This window comes from Astatotilapia calliptera, chromosome 4, assembly GCF_900246225.1.
Source record: "Astatotilapia calliptera chromosome 4, fAstCal1.2, whole genome shotgun sequence".
Classification (NCBI taxonomy): domain Eukaryota; kingdom Metazoa; phylum Chordata; class Actinopteri; order Cichliformes; family Cichlidae; genus Astatotilapia; species Astatotilapia calliptera.
Window position 1 is genome coordinate 25,121,431 of NC_039305.1, and position 17,522 is coordinate 25,138,952.

At 43.8% G+C, this 17,522-nt stretch overlaps 1 protein-coding gene across 4 annotated transcripts in view; it reads left to right on the plus strand.

Annotated features, from left to right (window-relative positions):
- Nucleotides 1-17,522, plus strand: part of grin2ba (glutamate receptor, ionotropic, N-methyl D-aspartate 2B, genome duplicate a) — a 140,574-nt gene that overhangs the window by 23,631 nt on the left and 99,421 nt on the right. For all 4 annotated transcript variants that reach the window (XM_026165704.1, XM_026165706.1, XM_026165703.1 and 1 more), the window contains one exon: nt 14,604-15,242. In XM_026165704.1, the coding sequence (XP_026021489.1) occupies nt 14,604-15,242 (639 nt within the window). The remainder of the gene's footprint in view (nt 1-14,603; nt 15,243-17,522) is intronic.

The window sequence follows — 17,522 nt, forward strand, 5'->3', positions numbered from 1 at the left end:
TCTTACAGCTTTGCACAAACAAACTCATGAATGATAATGGGTTGCTAATTGAAGGTACTGGAGCGATTGACTACGCCACTGCAAATGGAGTCCTCCTGGTAGCCATGGCGACAGGCGAAGAGAGGCTCAGGAGGTCTCCTGACCTGAGCTAGAGTCAGATCATCTCTTACACCCGCTCCCCGTAGTCTACCCACCATGTGGATATATTTGCATCAATGAATATTCATAAGTAAGCTGTTGGTGCATCAGAGAGCTTTTTGAAAAGTTGGTTCAAGTGTTGGGTTTGTATCATACGACGGCATTTCAGATGCAAATGTTCTGACGATTTTTTTTGTTTTTTACCCTCTGTGTAATTGCAAGCAGTTAAGGTGTTAAACAAACAGAACAATTACACTTTACTTGTTGTATCCCTATTAAAAAAGATAAAACACCTTCTAATTACAGTAATTAGGAAACAGATTGTTGCCGCCTGTTTTTTATGCCTGTATCAAAGATCTCTAATGATGTGCACTGGATTTCACCGCTGATGAGCAATTTAAGGAGAGCAGAAGGTTTGCACAGTAGGAACTGTGATGACTGTCTGACCTGCAGAGGTGTCCTTGAGCAAGATGCCGAATCTCTGCTAGCTGGAAGGCTTTTTTGTGAGTGAAGATGGGACGGGAGCGAGCGGAGAAGAATTTCTCTACTAGTAACAGGTTCTTTTAAAAGCTGATTTTACACACTGGATAGCTTTGCATCACCTGAAAGGAGTTTCACCAAGGCAGTTTCACACCGATCAGCTACATTAAAACTGATGAAGGAATAAGATCAATAATCTATTTGTCTTAAATGGCACTCCCCAATGGCAGCAACCTCCTAGCAGGATAGTACACCCTACCACACTGCTAAACCTTTCAGGAACATCTCCAGAGAGCTCAAGATGTTGAGCTACATGTATATGCATGTCTCGGTGAATCAGAGCTGCTTCGGCGGCACAGGGCACATAAATGCAATATTAGGCAGGTGGTTGTAATGTTGTGGCTGATCGCTGCATCAGTAGACATCTTGTCATACTCTTCTTTGGATTAGAAAAGCTGTCTTAGCTTTGCAGAGAGCAGTTTCACTGTGGTGCCACCCACTATGCTTAGGTGTTCACCTGTGGCAGTGTGTTTGTTCCTGTCTGCTTCCATTCCTGCTGGATGTCTGCCGATGAGCTGGCCGGTCTGACCGACTCTACGTCTTTGTGCATCTCAGCGGCTGCTGCCTGTCGAACTGGCAAAGCTGCCTGTCTCTGCGTGTCTGTAATGTTTTTGCTGCTGTCTCTTGGGTGCATGTCTCTCCCGGGCTGAGCTTTGGGTGCGATTAAATCCAGGGGACATCCATTGGAGAGGCGCTCTTAGATGTCATTATCCCTGTGGGGAGTCTCATCATCATCCTGCAGCAGAGAGAGAGAGGCGCTCGGCACAAGCAGCCTGGGAAGGCTGCAAGAGAGACAGCCATGACAGCCTTAGGCCTGCAAGTAAATTGTGATGATCATGCGAAAAAACATCACCCCCACCTAAAAAAAAATGCCGGAGATGAGATCTGTATGTATGTGCATTTGTGCATTTGGAGCTCTTGCTGGAAAAACAGCAGAAAGCTGTCACAGTCTGGCGAGGGCAGACTGTAGGTGTTGGCAAAAAGGACCCAAACGCAACTCCATAAACTGAACGTGGCGTAGATTTAACAGAAAATAAGCCGTTTATTGAGGCCAACAAAAAAGGAGTACAAACAGCAGGACACAGGTGAACACTAAACCATAACCTAAACTGGGTGAACTAAAGCTAAACACGAAAAACCTTAAACGTGGTGAACTGACATAGAATGCTGAAGTGAGGGTATGGATAAGCAGACGACCTGACAAATGACATGCAAAAACAGAGGACTTAAATACACACATGAGGTGATCAGGGGAAGTGGAGACACATGAGGAAACAGCTGACTAACATGAACCTAATGACAGGAGCAGTGAAGCTAAATACAAAGAACCAAGAACACATGACTCCTTCCAAAATAAAACAGGAAGCATAATGAAACGCAGACATGACAACCAGAACTTGACAACGTAAGACACAGACATGAAACACATGAAGAGCAGGGGAGACTTAACATGGGTTGGAAACATGAGGGGGAATTAATAAGAACTAAAATCACCTGGACATGGTAACAAATGAACTTAGAAAACCTGAAGGGCTTAACATAAACTATAAACATCAAAATGAACTCAAACTCAAAACACTGGGTCATAAGACCCAGGACCGTGACAAAAGCCCCGAGATAGAGAAAACCTAATCCTCGTGGAGCTTCTAATCATAGCAACTCCTGCGCAAGAACACCTGGAATTAATTGAAATGTGTAAAATTAGCAGCATGAATTGATAGCCGAAAATGAAAGTCATCAGTCAATATTCAGCCTGAGGGGAGAGCAGGGAAATATAGCTCTCCTAGAGTGTGTTAGCCTACGTGGTATGAATTAGACAGGTCTATAAAGGATTATACGTGGATGATTTTTTTTACATAACCTCTTTGCTATTCTTTGTTTTTTTGTGAGGTCAGCTGACTAATTATCAGGTTTCCTTTTGTAAACAACTAAAATAAAAGTGTGCTAAAGTTCCTCAACGCAACATTTTACCTCTATGCACACTATTTATTGCACTCTACTTTTTGCAGTGTTAGTATTGTGTCTTGTATCGGCAGACTCGTTAGACATAGTACAGTAGTGGATTAGGCTATGTTCTTGCATAAGCATATTTCAGGGCTTGGCTTTTTGTCTATCCAACTGTTCCCATGAGATTTTTATTTCCAGTTGAGAAGGCAGATTCAGAGCGTGCAGACACATTATGTCCCATTAAAAAAAAAAAAGAAAAGAAAAGAAATGGTTCCAGCAAAACATCCACCTGAGGTTATTTATCCCCACAATATAGGGGAGCATGTAGATATCATTCTGTACAATATTGTTATTCCTCACTACACATAAGGACTCTCATAGAAGAAGAAAAAAAAAACTTGCACTCCTACTAATCCAAAAAGGCAGAATCCCAGTGCCAAAAATAACAGCTTGGAATGAGATGGACGGAGGAGGACAGATTATTGGTGGTTCTAATCTGTGAAAAGCTGACAATAAAACACATTTAAAGTGATTACAGTGCTGTTATTGGCACGGGGAGGTCAATGCATCGCGCTCTTCCTATCCTTAGCATTGCGTTTCCACAACAATGCAGTCTGCTGCGTAACTGCACCCATATGAATGCTGCTGTAAAGGTCTTTCACAATGACACATGGGCTGAAGCGCTAATGCTGATGTACGGCGTCAGAGGGGAGAGAAGGCGAATAGATGAAAGGAAGCAGAGGGGAAGTAAGAGACAAGTAAGGAAGGAAGAGGAAAAAGAACAAGTGGAGAAAAGGGATTTTGGAGATGAAGCCACAAATCACGGGGAAGATTAAGCGTCTCTTGTGCGCGGTAGAGGAGGTGTAAATAGAAACATGTCCCAGGGAGAGATCCCGGAGACCAAGCGCTTATCTCCCTGAGTGTTGTCAAAACACATTTGTCAGTCTGACGTATTTAAGTGTCTCAATGTCTATAAGAGACTTGATATGCAAAAATAAACAGCTGATAGTAGTTGGAAGATGTTTAGCTGCAAACATGAAACATGCCTACAATGACACACTCTGCACAAGCATGCATACACACACCACCCGAGACTATAGGCAAAACTGCTTTCACTCCAGTGTGACCCTTGGCTTGATGGGAGATGTGTGGATGAGCAAGCTGATCATGCATTATCCCTGCATCTGACTCCCTCAGCTGAAGTACCAGCACATCATCAAACAGCTGCTGGCGCTTGTACCCGTTCAACAGCTGCCACATTTCACAAAACGATGAGGAAATGCTTCACATTGTGACTGTCTCTGCCCAGTAAATTAGCCAAGGGAGTACGGGGCCCTGGTGTTGCAATACTCTTTCCCCCACTGGACTGCCTCCTGTGGGAGCTTCCTTGAATGGTTTGTGGACTCACTCTGCAACCCTGTGGCCTGCAAACTGCCAGAAGCAGCTGCTGAGAAAATAGAAAGCACATCTGCACTGTGGTTACTTCGTTATAGGCAATATTTGGTATCAGTTGCATCATTTCTATCCTGAAGTGGCAAAGTTTTGCTCCTGCACTTACAGTCATATGAAAAAATAAGCACATCCTGTGGAAACAGGGTTCTTAGTAATGGTGAAATATTCAATCAAAGTGCACATCTTAAAGCTGCACAAATTTGAAAACAAATGACAGGAATGTTCATCTCTCCGAATTAGCAGCCCAGCTGATCAATGCAAAGTGAAGTCTCCAAGAATCCCCCAAAAGATCTGTGGGTAACTCTTGCAGTTGTTCGTTTTCAAGTTACAGTCAGTCAGAGATTTCACTTGCATTAGGAGAACAAAACACACGTTAGCAAAATAAGGTAAATCTAAAGTTTAGTACAGACTATGCGTTTTAGAATAAAGCACTTTTGGGGTTTAAATCAGTGAAGAACAGTTCTGTTGAGATATTTAAAGGCAGCAATTTCAAGTGGTGGCGCTTGTGTTATCACAACTGTAATTGTATCATTAACTTTTCTATTCAGCCAAACAAGCTTCATAACTAAAAAAATAATAATTTTGGACTACACCTCATGTAAACTATATGCCTGTTTTGGCTATATCATAGTCCCTCTACTGTATATTAGTCCAGAACTAGAATTCTGACTATAGTGCACAATATTTAAGTATTTTCAAGGGTCAATAAAGCCACATTTAATTTGAGAGGGTACCGATCCTGACGGTACAACTTTAATGAGAACTTGGTTTGGATGCAATCCCAGTGGTGGTGGTCTCGTCGACAAAGGTTAGCCTTTGAGTTTGTCAACGATTTTGTTCATAATTGTTTTCCAGCACCCCACCAAGCTGTGCAGGTTGTTGGGTCTGATGGTGTCAGGATCTTGTCTCTGCTTTTTGCAGATGATATGGTTCTGTTGGCTTCAATGAGGAACAACCAGGCTGAAGTGGGGCAGTTTGTAGCTGCTGACATGAGAATTACCACCTAGGAGGTTCTGGCTATCCATGGTTCTCAATCAGTAAAGGGTATAATGCGCACCCCAAGTTAGGAATGAGCTGCTGTCCCAAGTATCTCAGTGTCTTGTTCACTATTGATGAAAGGACAAAGCGGGAGACTGACAGACCAGCCTGCTGTGGTGAAGAGAAAGCTGAATGCGAAAGTGAAGTTGTCAATTTACCGGATGATCTGCTTTCCCACCCTCACCTGTTTCCACGAGCTGTGGGTAATGAGCGAAAGAATGAGGTCGTAGCGAAAATTAGCTTCTTCTGAATGCTGTCTGGGCTCAGCCAAAGAGATGGAGTGAGGACCTCAGTTGTTTGAGAGGGGCTCAGAGTAGGGCCACTATTCTTTTTTACGCCAAACGGTAAATGTTTAGGATGCTTCCTGGACTTGTGTCTCCACAAACCGTCTTTGTCTTCAAACCCGGACAAGCAGCGGTGGATAGATGTATGGATAGTGTGCAACAGTCACCTGATTGACTGATTCAGCAGGACACCTTTATAAAGCTAGAATGAACAATGCATAAATGAAGAGCATGTGTCTAATATTATCAAGCCAGATAAATAAAGTAAAAAGTTCCTTGTATTTTGGATACAAAGCATAATCCAGTGGAGAACAGAAGCACAGAAGCTCGGAGTGGATTCTAAATTCATAATACTTAATCCACAGACAGGATAATTAACTAGGTGACACGCTTCTGTGCTTTGAAGTTTGGAATTATGATGGATAGTTGTATATATCCAGTGTTAACTTGGGCTTTTAAACAGTTCTTTGGTTCAGTATTTACACGGTTTTCTTCTGCTTTTTGTGACCAGTCACACATAACTTTGGGTGGCTGGAATTTATATCCTCAAACTATTATCAATTCATTAAGGACAGTTAATTCAAGCAGTCTTGTAACTGGAGGAAAAACTGCATGATTTGCTAAAGGGCTAACTTTGCATTGCATTCAGTGCAGTACCTATGATCACTTAACCGGAACAGCTATAGTTCCATTTTAACTCGTCATATTGGATCCATTCTTAAGCAATTTACTGCAATTTTTTAAACTCATAATGCATTTAATAATGCTTTATTAGGATCTTCCTATAGCTTATACTGTAGCCTGTTATTCAATAATATGTTTATATCTATCTATCTATCTATCTATCTATCTGTACATATAGATATAGCTGAAGCACGATTGATATAGGATTTTAAAAACTGATGCAATACAGATATTTGGTAATTTAAAAAAAAAACATTTCTTTCAGACGCATGAAAAATAAACACATTTCTGTAACATTTGTTAAGTGTAGTTGTCCTTACTAAGTTAATATGACAATCAATCTTAAAAATAATATTGCTTTATTGTCACAACAAGTGGTGGATTGCTCGTTTAGGCTTTGCCTAACTCTGCTCTGATCAGCTGTATGTTTGTAGTGCTCTAAACACCTGTTGTCAGCAGGAAAGTTGCAGAGAGCCCCCTGGTGGACAAACTATGCAAGCGCAACACCGAAAAGCGGTTTGAAGGGTGTTTCTCTCTTCTCTTCTGTACTTAACAATGACTGATATGTTAAAACTCATCATATCACTCCTGCTCTAATTATAACAACTGTTCTAACTGAACATAAACACACTGCCAACATATCTGTATAAATAAATGAAGGAATAACAACAATTTATTATTAGTAGTTTGCACCAGAGGCTACCTAAACCTCATTACTCTGAAAATGGAGTATTAACCTTGAGCAGGACCTTCTCACCAGTTCTGCAGCAGCTGCAAAGAAAGTCAGACAGAGAGATTCACTTTTAATGTCAAACCACATCTTGTCCAGACAAAAATGGAGTAAAATAACACAGTGCGGCTCTCTAAGTGGGATTTCTGCAGAGGGGATGTCAGTTAGGTTGCCCAGTACTCTACCTGCCTACCTACCTTCACAGCAAAAGCATCGACAACAGCAGAAGCCGTACAGAACTAAACTTACATACACATACACTCCAATTATAAATACAGTATAAAATGCATGCAGAGGCGTAATCATAGACTACTTTCCTCAACAACACCTAATCTCAAACCTGTAAAAATAGAAATAAACTTATAAACTATTTTTAAATAAAGACTTGAAGGTAACAAGGATTTCAGCTTAAGGCCTGAGTAGTCTGCTCCGTTCCTCCCACCCACCACAGTGTCACCAGTTGTGTGTGTGTGATCAACCGCCCCCGTGTCTCGCTGCTGTGTGGTCAAAGAGGTTGTCCAGGTAACGTTTTCTTTCATCACCTGTCAGCAAGGTGCTGCCTGAGGGTTTAGCCTTGGATCACAAAGAACGCGCAATGTGATGCCAAACAACTCAACAGCCTTCGATTACAGCTGTTAAAAATAGTCTTTTCCCCTTGCAGAACATTTGTTTGCTGTAATGAAATCACAAGCTCGGACTGACAAACGAATTACACTCGTTAGTAGCCTCCAGTGTGCAAAAGCAGGCTATTTCTCAAACTCCCGGTGCTTATCCTCAGCGCTGCAGCTCCTGACGTACGAGCCTCTCCTCATGACATTCTTATTTCAATTAAAAGGAGAAATGAGGCCGTCGCAGCGCGCCTGACTTGGCGGTTAAGATAATGTACATGCGCCATAGACATTTGAATGCCATCGTCTGCATGTCTTTCCAAATATCAAAACTGGGCAATAATTGTGAAAAATGACCGAGCGCCTTTGTCCTCCAGTTTTCATGCAAATAACGCCATCGACAAACCTGACACTTACCACATAATGAGAAGAGCGTGATGAGAGAGTGCGAGCACAAGAGAGAGATAAGTGGGAGAACTGAGAGGAAGCATTGTTCAGAGACAAAACTATAAAGCGAGAGAACGAAAGGGTTACACCGAGTTAAAATGGAAGAAAGATAAGGAGGGAATTGGGGAGGAAGGGCACGATGGGTGCTTCAGTGTCCCCTTTTTCTGGAAATAGAGACCATTATGTCAGTAGATTGGTCCTGAATCCTAGTGAACATGTGACTGCAAAGCCTGGCCGGTCTGCTTTGCTGAGGGGGCTGGTGAGTGGCTGCATCAGAACATCATGTTCAGACACACACACACACACACACACACACACACACACACACACACACACACACACACACACACACACACACACACACAGCACCTTCCACCTCCACAGTGGGCTGCACAGACAGTCTGCATGAATATTTATCAGAGCAGGTTTATAATGAGTTCACACATTAGACAAGCATTTCTATCACATGCTCACGTATTGTAGGTTTGGCAGCGATGCTGGCGTCCAGCTGATTTCTCCTCTCATCAGTATGCTGCGCGGTGACCCGCTATGTGGCCCGGTCACATCCCCCGGGGCGGCAGGGGCTCGCCTCCTCAAAACGCTGCCAACAATCGGAAGATGTTCCTAATATTGTCAGGTGCCGGCGGATCAAGTTCAAATCAAAAGGTGTCTCTTCAGTAAAGCTTAGCGGCGAGGAGACATTCTTCCTGCTGGCTTTCATTTGGACAAAAGACATAAATGTCAGTTCTAAAAACGCATTAGGGAGAGAGCAGGCCACTGCGAGTGCTGTTCGCAACCTTTCAAACTAAATTCATCAGCTATACACACAATTATACTACCCGCAAGCACACAAACCGTTTCTTGGCAGCAGTGTTTCTCGTCCTGTGTGGATTTATTGCTGCAAAAGGAGAATATCTTGTGATTGGAACAGATTGCTGTTCAGTCAGATATATTAAATAGAAACTGTCTTTTCTGATTGACATGAAAGACAATTTTCCTGATTGCATATTTTGTGTGTGTTTGGGGGTTTTTTTTCATAGTGGACAGCTTCATGACCTTCCCTGTAACATTTACCCTGTGGACTCTTTGTTAGTTAGAAGCATGTGATTTATAGGTAGCAAAGCCCCCAAAATAACAGCAAAAAGATGAACAGGGAAGCCAATTACGGCACTACAATATCTGCGTCCCTTCCTCTTTCAAATTCCTGCAGCAGTACGAGCCGTATGTCTTTGGCGCAGCGTTTTGAGTTATGGGCTTTATTTTCTGCTTGATTTTTATTTCCTGGGTGATTTGATCTAGTTTTACATTCTCAGGTTTTCTTAGTTTTGCAGTCTTGTTGTTCCTGTATTCAGTTTATCCTTCCTCCCCTGTGCTCCCCGTGTCTTCTTGTTAAGTCACTGTCTCTTTTTTAGGTGTTTTCATACTTTATGTTGATAGTCATTTTGTCCCTTGTGCCTTGTTTTTAGTTTTACTCCCCCCCCCGACTCATTTTGTGATTCAGTTTAGCTGTCTTGTTTTCCCCAGCTATGTCCAGCTCCCCTCGTTGCCCTTTTTTGTATATATAGTGGTCTTCTCCTTAGTCTTTCTCAGTGTCTGTTTTCATGTCCTGTGTGGTTTCTTGATCAGTGTTCCTGTGCTTATACTTTGTGGTTCCTTTTTGAACTTTATGTTACAGACTGTGCTTCTCCTCTGGGGCTTTGTGTTTTTGCCTTGTGTACTTTCTGTTATGTCCTGCCTGCTTTCTGTGTCTGTGTTTTGGGTCCTCATCATCACACTCTGTGCAGTCTGCATAACCTGCAGACTGCACAGAGTGTTGGCCTACTCTTCCTGGTTTATTGGCCATTTGGGCACACTTAGTAACAGCAGGCTTTTTTGGTTGGGATGCATAACTACTGGAAACAGTGTCCTCCTGCCTAATTGAGTGAGGCCCCAGTCACACATTCCTAGAGACCGGTCAGTGGCGCCCTGGCAACACCAAATCACTTGGGGAAAAATGTGTATTCCCTAACTGGTTGATTTTATTTGATTGTTTTTTTATTTTTTATTTTTAACAGGGACAGTGCACATTAACCCATCATCATCCAAGGATCAAACAGGCTGCCTGGACCTATATTATAATTTCAGGAGCCTTTTGAATTTTCTCTCTATCCCAAAATGTTTGAGGAATGATGGTAATGTGAAGCACACATGGTGAAATCTATTTTTCTGTTTGTGTTCAGGCTAATTCTTTCAGACAGTGGGAGTGTCTTATGCTGCTGTGATACATCCCTGTAAAGCTTGTCTTCCCTTCTTTCCGAAACCATTTGGATTTTGTCTCTAGCACAAACTGTAACAGAGTTACAGTCATCTAAAGAGTGCTTGTAAAATGGGCCTCCTGACATACCAGTGGTAAAAAAGAGTTAATAAATATTGCTGTGCATGTGCCTGAGTTAGCAACAGGCTAACATTCATCCATAGTTCCAAACCAGATCTGAAAAACAGCAGCCTCTTTGTGAGGGCAGCCAGCAAACTCCAGGAACCGATCAGTGATTGAACATTTACCGTAAGAACTGTTATAACTGTTCTCTAGGCCCCTAATGTCTTGTGGCATTACAGCAATGGAGATTGAGGCAATAGTGACTATAAGAAATGTCCTGTCCTTGATCCTGTGCATTTTACCGTAAACATAGATTCATACTCTATAAGAATATGTTGTGCAAATTACACCAGCATTGCAACTCCAGTCATTAGGATAGTGGATGGTTTGCTTTTATATAGTCCCTAAGAGGCAAATTTGCTGGACCTTATTTTAAGCTTTGGCTATTTTAAAATTTCCATAACAGTTTAATTTAGTATCATAAAAGAGGCTGATATATTTCCTGTTAATTAACCCATTAATCGGTTAATGGGCTCCAGCATACTCAGAAGATATTTGGCTCCTCAGCATCTTGACCTGCACACACACAAAATAAAGTATATGTGTGTTTATGCTGCTGTATGATGAACGGCATAAGTGCCCACCATAAATGTATATATAAGATGATGAACATGGTGTAAAGCCCAAACAGGAGCTCCTTAAGTCTGCATTCTTTGTAATGATCAGCCGGTAATGATTGCAAAAAGACCAATTACATAAAAGTCTGTGAGAAAATGATCCTTTAGCTTCCTTGATCTACAACCTCATCTCACTATTTGAAATGGGTTTATGGTCTCTAATGCTAGTTTCACATCTTATTGAATAAAACATGATGTCCATTTTGTAAATTAAGTTCTCATTAGAGCCAAAGAAGGAGGGCACACTTAAACACTTAAAGTTACTCCTGTATAAACGTGTGGTGTCCCTGAAGTTTTGGTCCAACACTCACATATAGGAGATAGGACAGATAGGTATTCATTTGCAAAGAAAGATGAGTGTTTATAGGTGGTTCCCCTCTAAAACTGTTCTTCCCTTTGTGTGTGTGTGTGTGGTTGGGGTCGGAGTGGGGTGGAACCTATATGGCCTTGAGCTGGTGGAGGCTATCCACGATCCATCCGTGTGTAACTGATATGGCAGTGATGTGCACTCGTGTGGCTAATGGAGCAAATGATGGGTGAGATGTGAGGGCCGGGCGACGGCGAATTGGGGTCATTTGGTGGCGGAGCCTCGTCCGTGTAATCTACAGTTTCATTTTGTGTTTCTTTGTGAGCTTGGGCTCGCTGTGGCACTTTTTAATGGCCTCATCTTTCTGAGTGATCGTTGGAGTTACACGGCGCGTTGGCTAATATAATCTGTACCCCAGGGGTGTGTGTGTGTGTGTGTGTGTGTGGCTGCAGGGTAATATATATGTGATGCGGAGAGAAAGGGAGAGGAACATTATAAAAATAAGTAATTGTATGTGTGTGTGTGTGTGTGTGTTTGTTCACATGCCGGCTGTATCAAAGGTCTCCATGTTAATGGTAATAAGTTGGTGTGTGAACTACACCCACTTTAAGGACGCGCAGCAGTGCTCTGGACTTCTGCTGCACTTATATGATCAATGCTTATTACAAAATGTGTGAGTGTGCGTGTGTGTATCTCTGTGTCCATCAACTGTGTCTGTGCGCATGAAGGCTTATTTTAATTGTTGCCATGGAAACAGAGTGCTGCCAGAGAAGTCCAGATTCAAAGAGGGCATCTCTCTCTCTCTTGCTCCCTCTCGGCTTGTCTTTTTCCTCTTGTTTCTCCTCTTCTCCTCCATCCCGCTCTCTAATCTCTCCCCCTCTCTCCTGCTCCTCTTTTTTTTCTCCTTTTTAAAAAAAATCTTTTATGCCTCTCACTGAGGTCCTCCTCAGTTTGCCTCTCTTTTCGTTTCCTTTGCCCGCCCTCCTCCTCTCCTTTTTTCTTTCCTCATGCCTCTTATCAGCCCTCCCTCGATCCATCCCTCCCGCTTCTCGGGTCCTTCCTGGAGAGTAGTGTGCAGTTGACTATTAACACAGGGACCTGTAATTAGCGCTGACGAACCTCCAGCAATTAGTCTCGGCTAAAGAAGTTGTTCTGTCATCTCTGCGCCCGTCCCTTTATCCCTCTTTCAATCTCGTCCTTCCTCTCTGTCATTTCCTGTCTTACTAGCTGTCAGCGTCGCTTTGTTTTAGCGTTTTTTGTTCTTCTTTGTACCTTCCATCTGCCTCGTTAGCGGCAGTCATGTACAAGAGACGCGCACAATACACCGCTCAGAAGCAAGTTTATGAGAAGCTACACCCCCATCGCCCTGGGTATGTCTGCCCACGAAACCAAAGTGAACATCTATTCCCTCCGACTGTTACACCTACACCAGCTATATGCTGATAAGCTCAAGAGGACGCATGCCCTCCCACTCACTCAGATGTAAACACGTAGAGAACACAGACATCTTCTTTTTCATGTCCGGCGTCATCGCTCCAGCTGTCTTTTTCACCTCTCCTCGAATCATTTCTGGATCTCGCTGATTTCTCTCTTTTCCTTTCCTTCGGTCGCTCACCTGGCCCCTCTGCATCTTCGTTAATGAAAAGCTCTATAAATAATGCGCAGGGAAGAGGGAATCAGACAGCAGGCAAGAGAGAGAGAGATACGGTCAAGTAGAACGTGGGAGGGAGGTGAAAGGATGGAGGGACGGACAGCAGACGAGTGAAAGTGCTTAAACTAGGCCAATAGGGGTTGAGTGAGGTGGGCGGGTATCATATCAAAGCCTCGCGAGCTGCTCCGAGCACCTTTGCCGTCAATCCCTTAATCAATTCCGGCGTTAGTCGGTTTGTCCTCGTCTCAGGTCGGCGTGTCAGTCATCTCGCTCCAGACAGTTAGTCAGTCAGCTGAAGTTGGCGAGGAGCCGTCTCTCCCTCCATCCAGCCCTTTATGGTTTTTGAGTTCGCTCGCTCTGTTCGTCCCTCCTTCCTCTGCTGCACTCTCAGCCGTCTCATCTGGAGGGAGAGTTTATATCATCCTTATACTATAGTGCTGCTTCAGGAGTCCACATGAATAATTGATGCTTGTAAGATTATACTTGAAAACTCTGAACTGTGCTCCATTATGTCGCGTGTGTCTCTGTTAGTGTTGATACTGGAATATTAATCAATATCATCTATTTTTTTTTAGCTAGATATTCATTAAAAGACAAATATAACAAAGCTATATCATGACGACAGCAACCAGCGCTGTGGGTGTGTGAGAGGAGGCGCAGCTAAAGCAATGCTTTATGTTTAAGATGAAATATAAAATGACCAACAGTTTGGATCTTCGCTGATATTACGCAGCGTTGTAAAACAAAATTATTACATCCAAGAATATATTTACTGATTTTATTAGTAAAACAATACATGAAAAACACCTCGAATCAAAAACTGTATTTGGCTTATTCGCCTTTTTTCATTTGCACTCCTTTCGCTCCAACTCAGGTTTTTGCTTTGCTCCCATTTACTGCTGCAGCGGTTCCTCTTTTCTCTGCAATCAGCGTTTGTTTACTTCCGCATACACAAAATAGATCCGACTACTCACAGGTGAAGTGAAGGAAGCAATGATTTAGTTCCTTGTCTTGAGCCATCCCTTATTTCTTTGCATGTTGGTTCCAAGTAGCCAGGCTTTGTTATAATTTCTAAAGTGGTCATGCACAGTAGTTCTCCAGACTTTCTGAAAGTGTTTCTTTCAGTCCTTGTACTTAACCATTTTCAGAAGCATTTTGAAAACTGACCTATGAGTCATGAGAACAATCATGAGAAAGCATCTTATTGACAGCAGCTTCGTTTTCAGCATGGCAATGACCACAAACACGCTGCCAATGTACTAAAATCATACCCAGACAGAAAAGCACACAGGGGAACACTATCAGTGTTACTGAAGCAGTGTTAGCGTCCCTACTAGTCGGTGAAGTGATGATGGGTGGAGTAAACACTGCATGAACTGAAGGCAGAAATGTAGCTTTTCGAATCGCTGTCAGTCCAATTTCTGATCCAAATATCAGATCTGTGTATCCATACCAGAAATTTGACCTCATCTCTTATCTCTATTTTCCTTTTAAAGTTTGCTTTGTCTTGATATTTCTCTTCCTTCTTTGTCCCATTTCTTTGAACTGACATTAAATTATGCTTTGATTCATATGATGCATCCAGCCCTGATTGGCAGTTCATTTGTTAACCTCTGTTTCTCTTCATCTCCCGCTTCTTTTTTTCTCTTTCCTTCTTCTCTGTCATCTTGTTTTGTCAAATCTCTGCCTACCTCCTTTTCTTCTCTTTCCTATCTCCATCTTCTTCTCCTCCTTGTCTCGGCAGGTATTGCTCTCCCACTCCTACACCATGCCTGTCTGCGGATGCCGCGGCTGCTCCCCACCTTGCGGCCATGCCAGGGCTTGCTCTGGCACCCCCTCGGTTGCTCAGGAGCAAGAACGGGTCCGAACCCTACATCCACCCCCGCCGCCGTTCCACCACCACCGCACCGGTTCGTCTCTCTGCCTGTCCCTCCTTCTCCTGCTCCTCTGCCTTCTCCACCTGCCCCCGGCCTGCCACTCACGGAGAGACAAGCCCGGCGGAGGAGGCGGTGGCAGCCACTATATTCCCATCCCTCAGCCTCCTCCCCACCACATGGCCCTGCCCAACATCTTGCACGTCTTCAGCATCGCTGTCGTTCTGGTGGGCAACTCCAGTGAAGTGGCGCTGGCCGGGGCCCGAGAGAAGGAAGACTTCATTCACATGGCGCCGAATGTTGAAGTGCTGACCATGAATGAGACTGACCCTAAGAGCATTATCAAGAGCATCTGCGACCTCATGACGGAGCACTGGCTACAGGGCGTGGTGTTTGGGGATGACACTGACCAGGAGGCCATCGCCCAGATCCTGGACTTCATTTCAGCCCAGACGCATATCCCCATTCTCGGAGTACGCGGAGGCTCCTCCATGATCATGGCTGCCAAGGTAGGTCACTTCCACACAAGAGGACAGCTTTTGTAAAAAGGAATTAGCACCATTTATGTGTAGGCTGTGTCTTAATATTAAAATACAAAATATCCAATTATGCCAAACCACATGTACACCTCCAATTCTTGTCTTGTTATTGGGTGACCGGCACAGACAACTTATCAAACTGGCACGCTGGAGGAGAAGGTAACGCTGTTTTTGCTTCTCACAAGGCCAGTCCTCACTCTAACCTTAAATCTCAGCTGCGTTTCATTTCCGATTGGCTGCTGTCAATCACGCTGTTCCCACTGCTTTCCCCCCGTGAAATCTTGTCACGGATTGATTACGTTTTCCAATCAACAAAATATGGATTTAAAGTCTCCAGACGTAGCCTAGGTGATGGAACGCAACCCTGGCCTTAAACGTCTGCTATCAAATAGGTGAGTTTGTATTTGGCAGTAAGAGTAAAAAAACTGTGGTTCTGCACTATTCATGTGTGCAAGTATGACTTAAAAATGACACAAAGCACTTTCGTGTAATTTTATGTTATAATGAAGCCTCAATAAAACAGAGAAAGCATAGCTTGACTGTAACAGAGGGCTTCTTGACTCTTCCTCCACCACCTTCCTGTTCCTGTTTGCAGACATGCAGACAGACAGACAGACAGACAGCAATGCTAAGCTGGGGTGTCTCACTTGAAAGACAAAGTGCCAACAGAGCTGATGCCAGTGACAGGATCAGCTGGAGATTGCACCAGAATAGAGAGCTAGATCTCTGCCTATTTACTACGCCCTGCCTAATGGGATAAAACAATCTGCTGCTGCTTTATCTGTGTCCGCCTGGGATCTGGATTTGGACTCCGCTTCTCAAAATCAGCTCATTCATTTGGTGCTGGCTGGGAAAAACACACACACACAGTTAAGGAAAAAAGTATAGATCTATGACGGAGAGTGAAACCTGGTGTCTCAGTCTTATCTCTGCCATTCACGTCTTCATGTAGTCATCCTCTAGTTTGTCCGCGTACCCTCTTGGTGACAACAGGTCGTTGCGCCAGCAGAGATGTGAGCTGCAGTGACACGCCGAGGCCAGCGGCCACCACTGAAACTCTTCTCTCTGTTCCTTCTCATTAGAGCTCTAAGGAGCGAAGTGGCAGAGAACCGTCTGCTCCCATTTAAAACTGCTCCACTCCAATTGCAGACACTGCTGCTTGGCGGACACATCTATGCTCACAGTTCAGTCCTCGTACAGACACGCACCCCCACACCCAGACCTGCTAATCACATTTTTTTTAAAGAAAACAAAACTGTATAAATCATTTCAAGAACTCCAATCGTCATCCAACTGTGTTAAATATTAAAATTTCTATTTGTGCTTCACCGAATGCAAAAACACAGGCTGAAGAAAATCCACGAGAAAGAAGGAATGGGCCCGTGTGAACATGTTTGTGTGTGTGTGCAGCAGCGGTGTTGTTAATTAAGTGCACGTGGCCCTAAGTGCACCACGCGGTGGAAAAAGAGCAGCGTTTTGTGGAGAAGGATTAAATGGATTTCCCCCAACTGCAAGCCAGAGACTGCCTCCCCTGAGAGCTTCCTCCTGGCTGCGCTGAGGTCTGGGGGAGTCAGGAGGGACGAGGTCGCACCAAGGCTCAGTGTCCCCGAACGGATTTGTGTCTGCCTAATGGGCTGAGACAACGGAGTGCCGAAAGTATAGCAGGGAAGGATCAGAAGGCAGGAGAGGGAGGGAACGCAAAATACATGAGTGAAAATAGAGAAATTGAGATAGCGGGGGGAGGAAATGAGACTGAGGGGACTAAATTCTACTTTGAGGGAAAGTGGGTAGGAAGGGAGAGGCGGGACGTGGATCAGGTGGGGTTCAGATGGGGGCTGCCTGTAGACGAGACGGGCAGATGTGGCCAGAGGGCACAAAAGTAGTCAGTTTAAGACCATTCAGACTTGAGGGGAAGGGGGGGATACTGTGTCTAAAAGTGAGTGGTAGGTGCTGAGAGAGATAAAGAGAGAGGGGGAAAGTTTCCTCTCTCGCGGACAGCTGCGATGGAGAAAAAGCGATAAAGTATGGAAGATAAAATGAAAGGCAGAGTTATAGAGCTTAAGAAAAATTGGCTTTTGGTATTTGTGTGTTTTTTTCTGAGAGAGCATCTCCAGGAAATGGACTGACAAAGATTGGGAAATAGGGATGGAGTACGGGGCGTTTATCTTAGGGCTCCTAATCATCACATGCTCGCGCGCACACACACACACACACACACACACACACACACACACACACACACACACACAC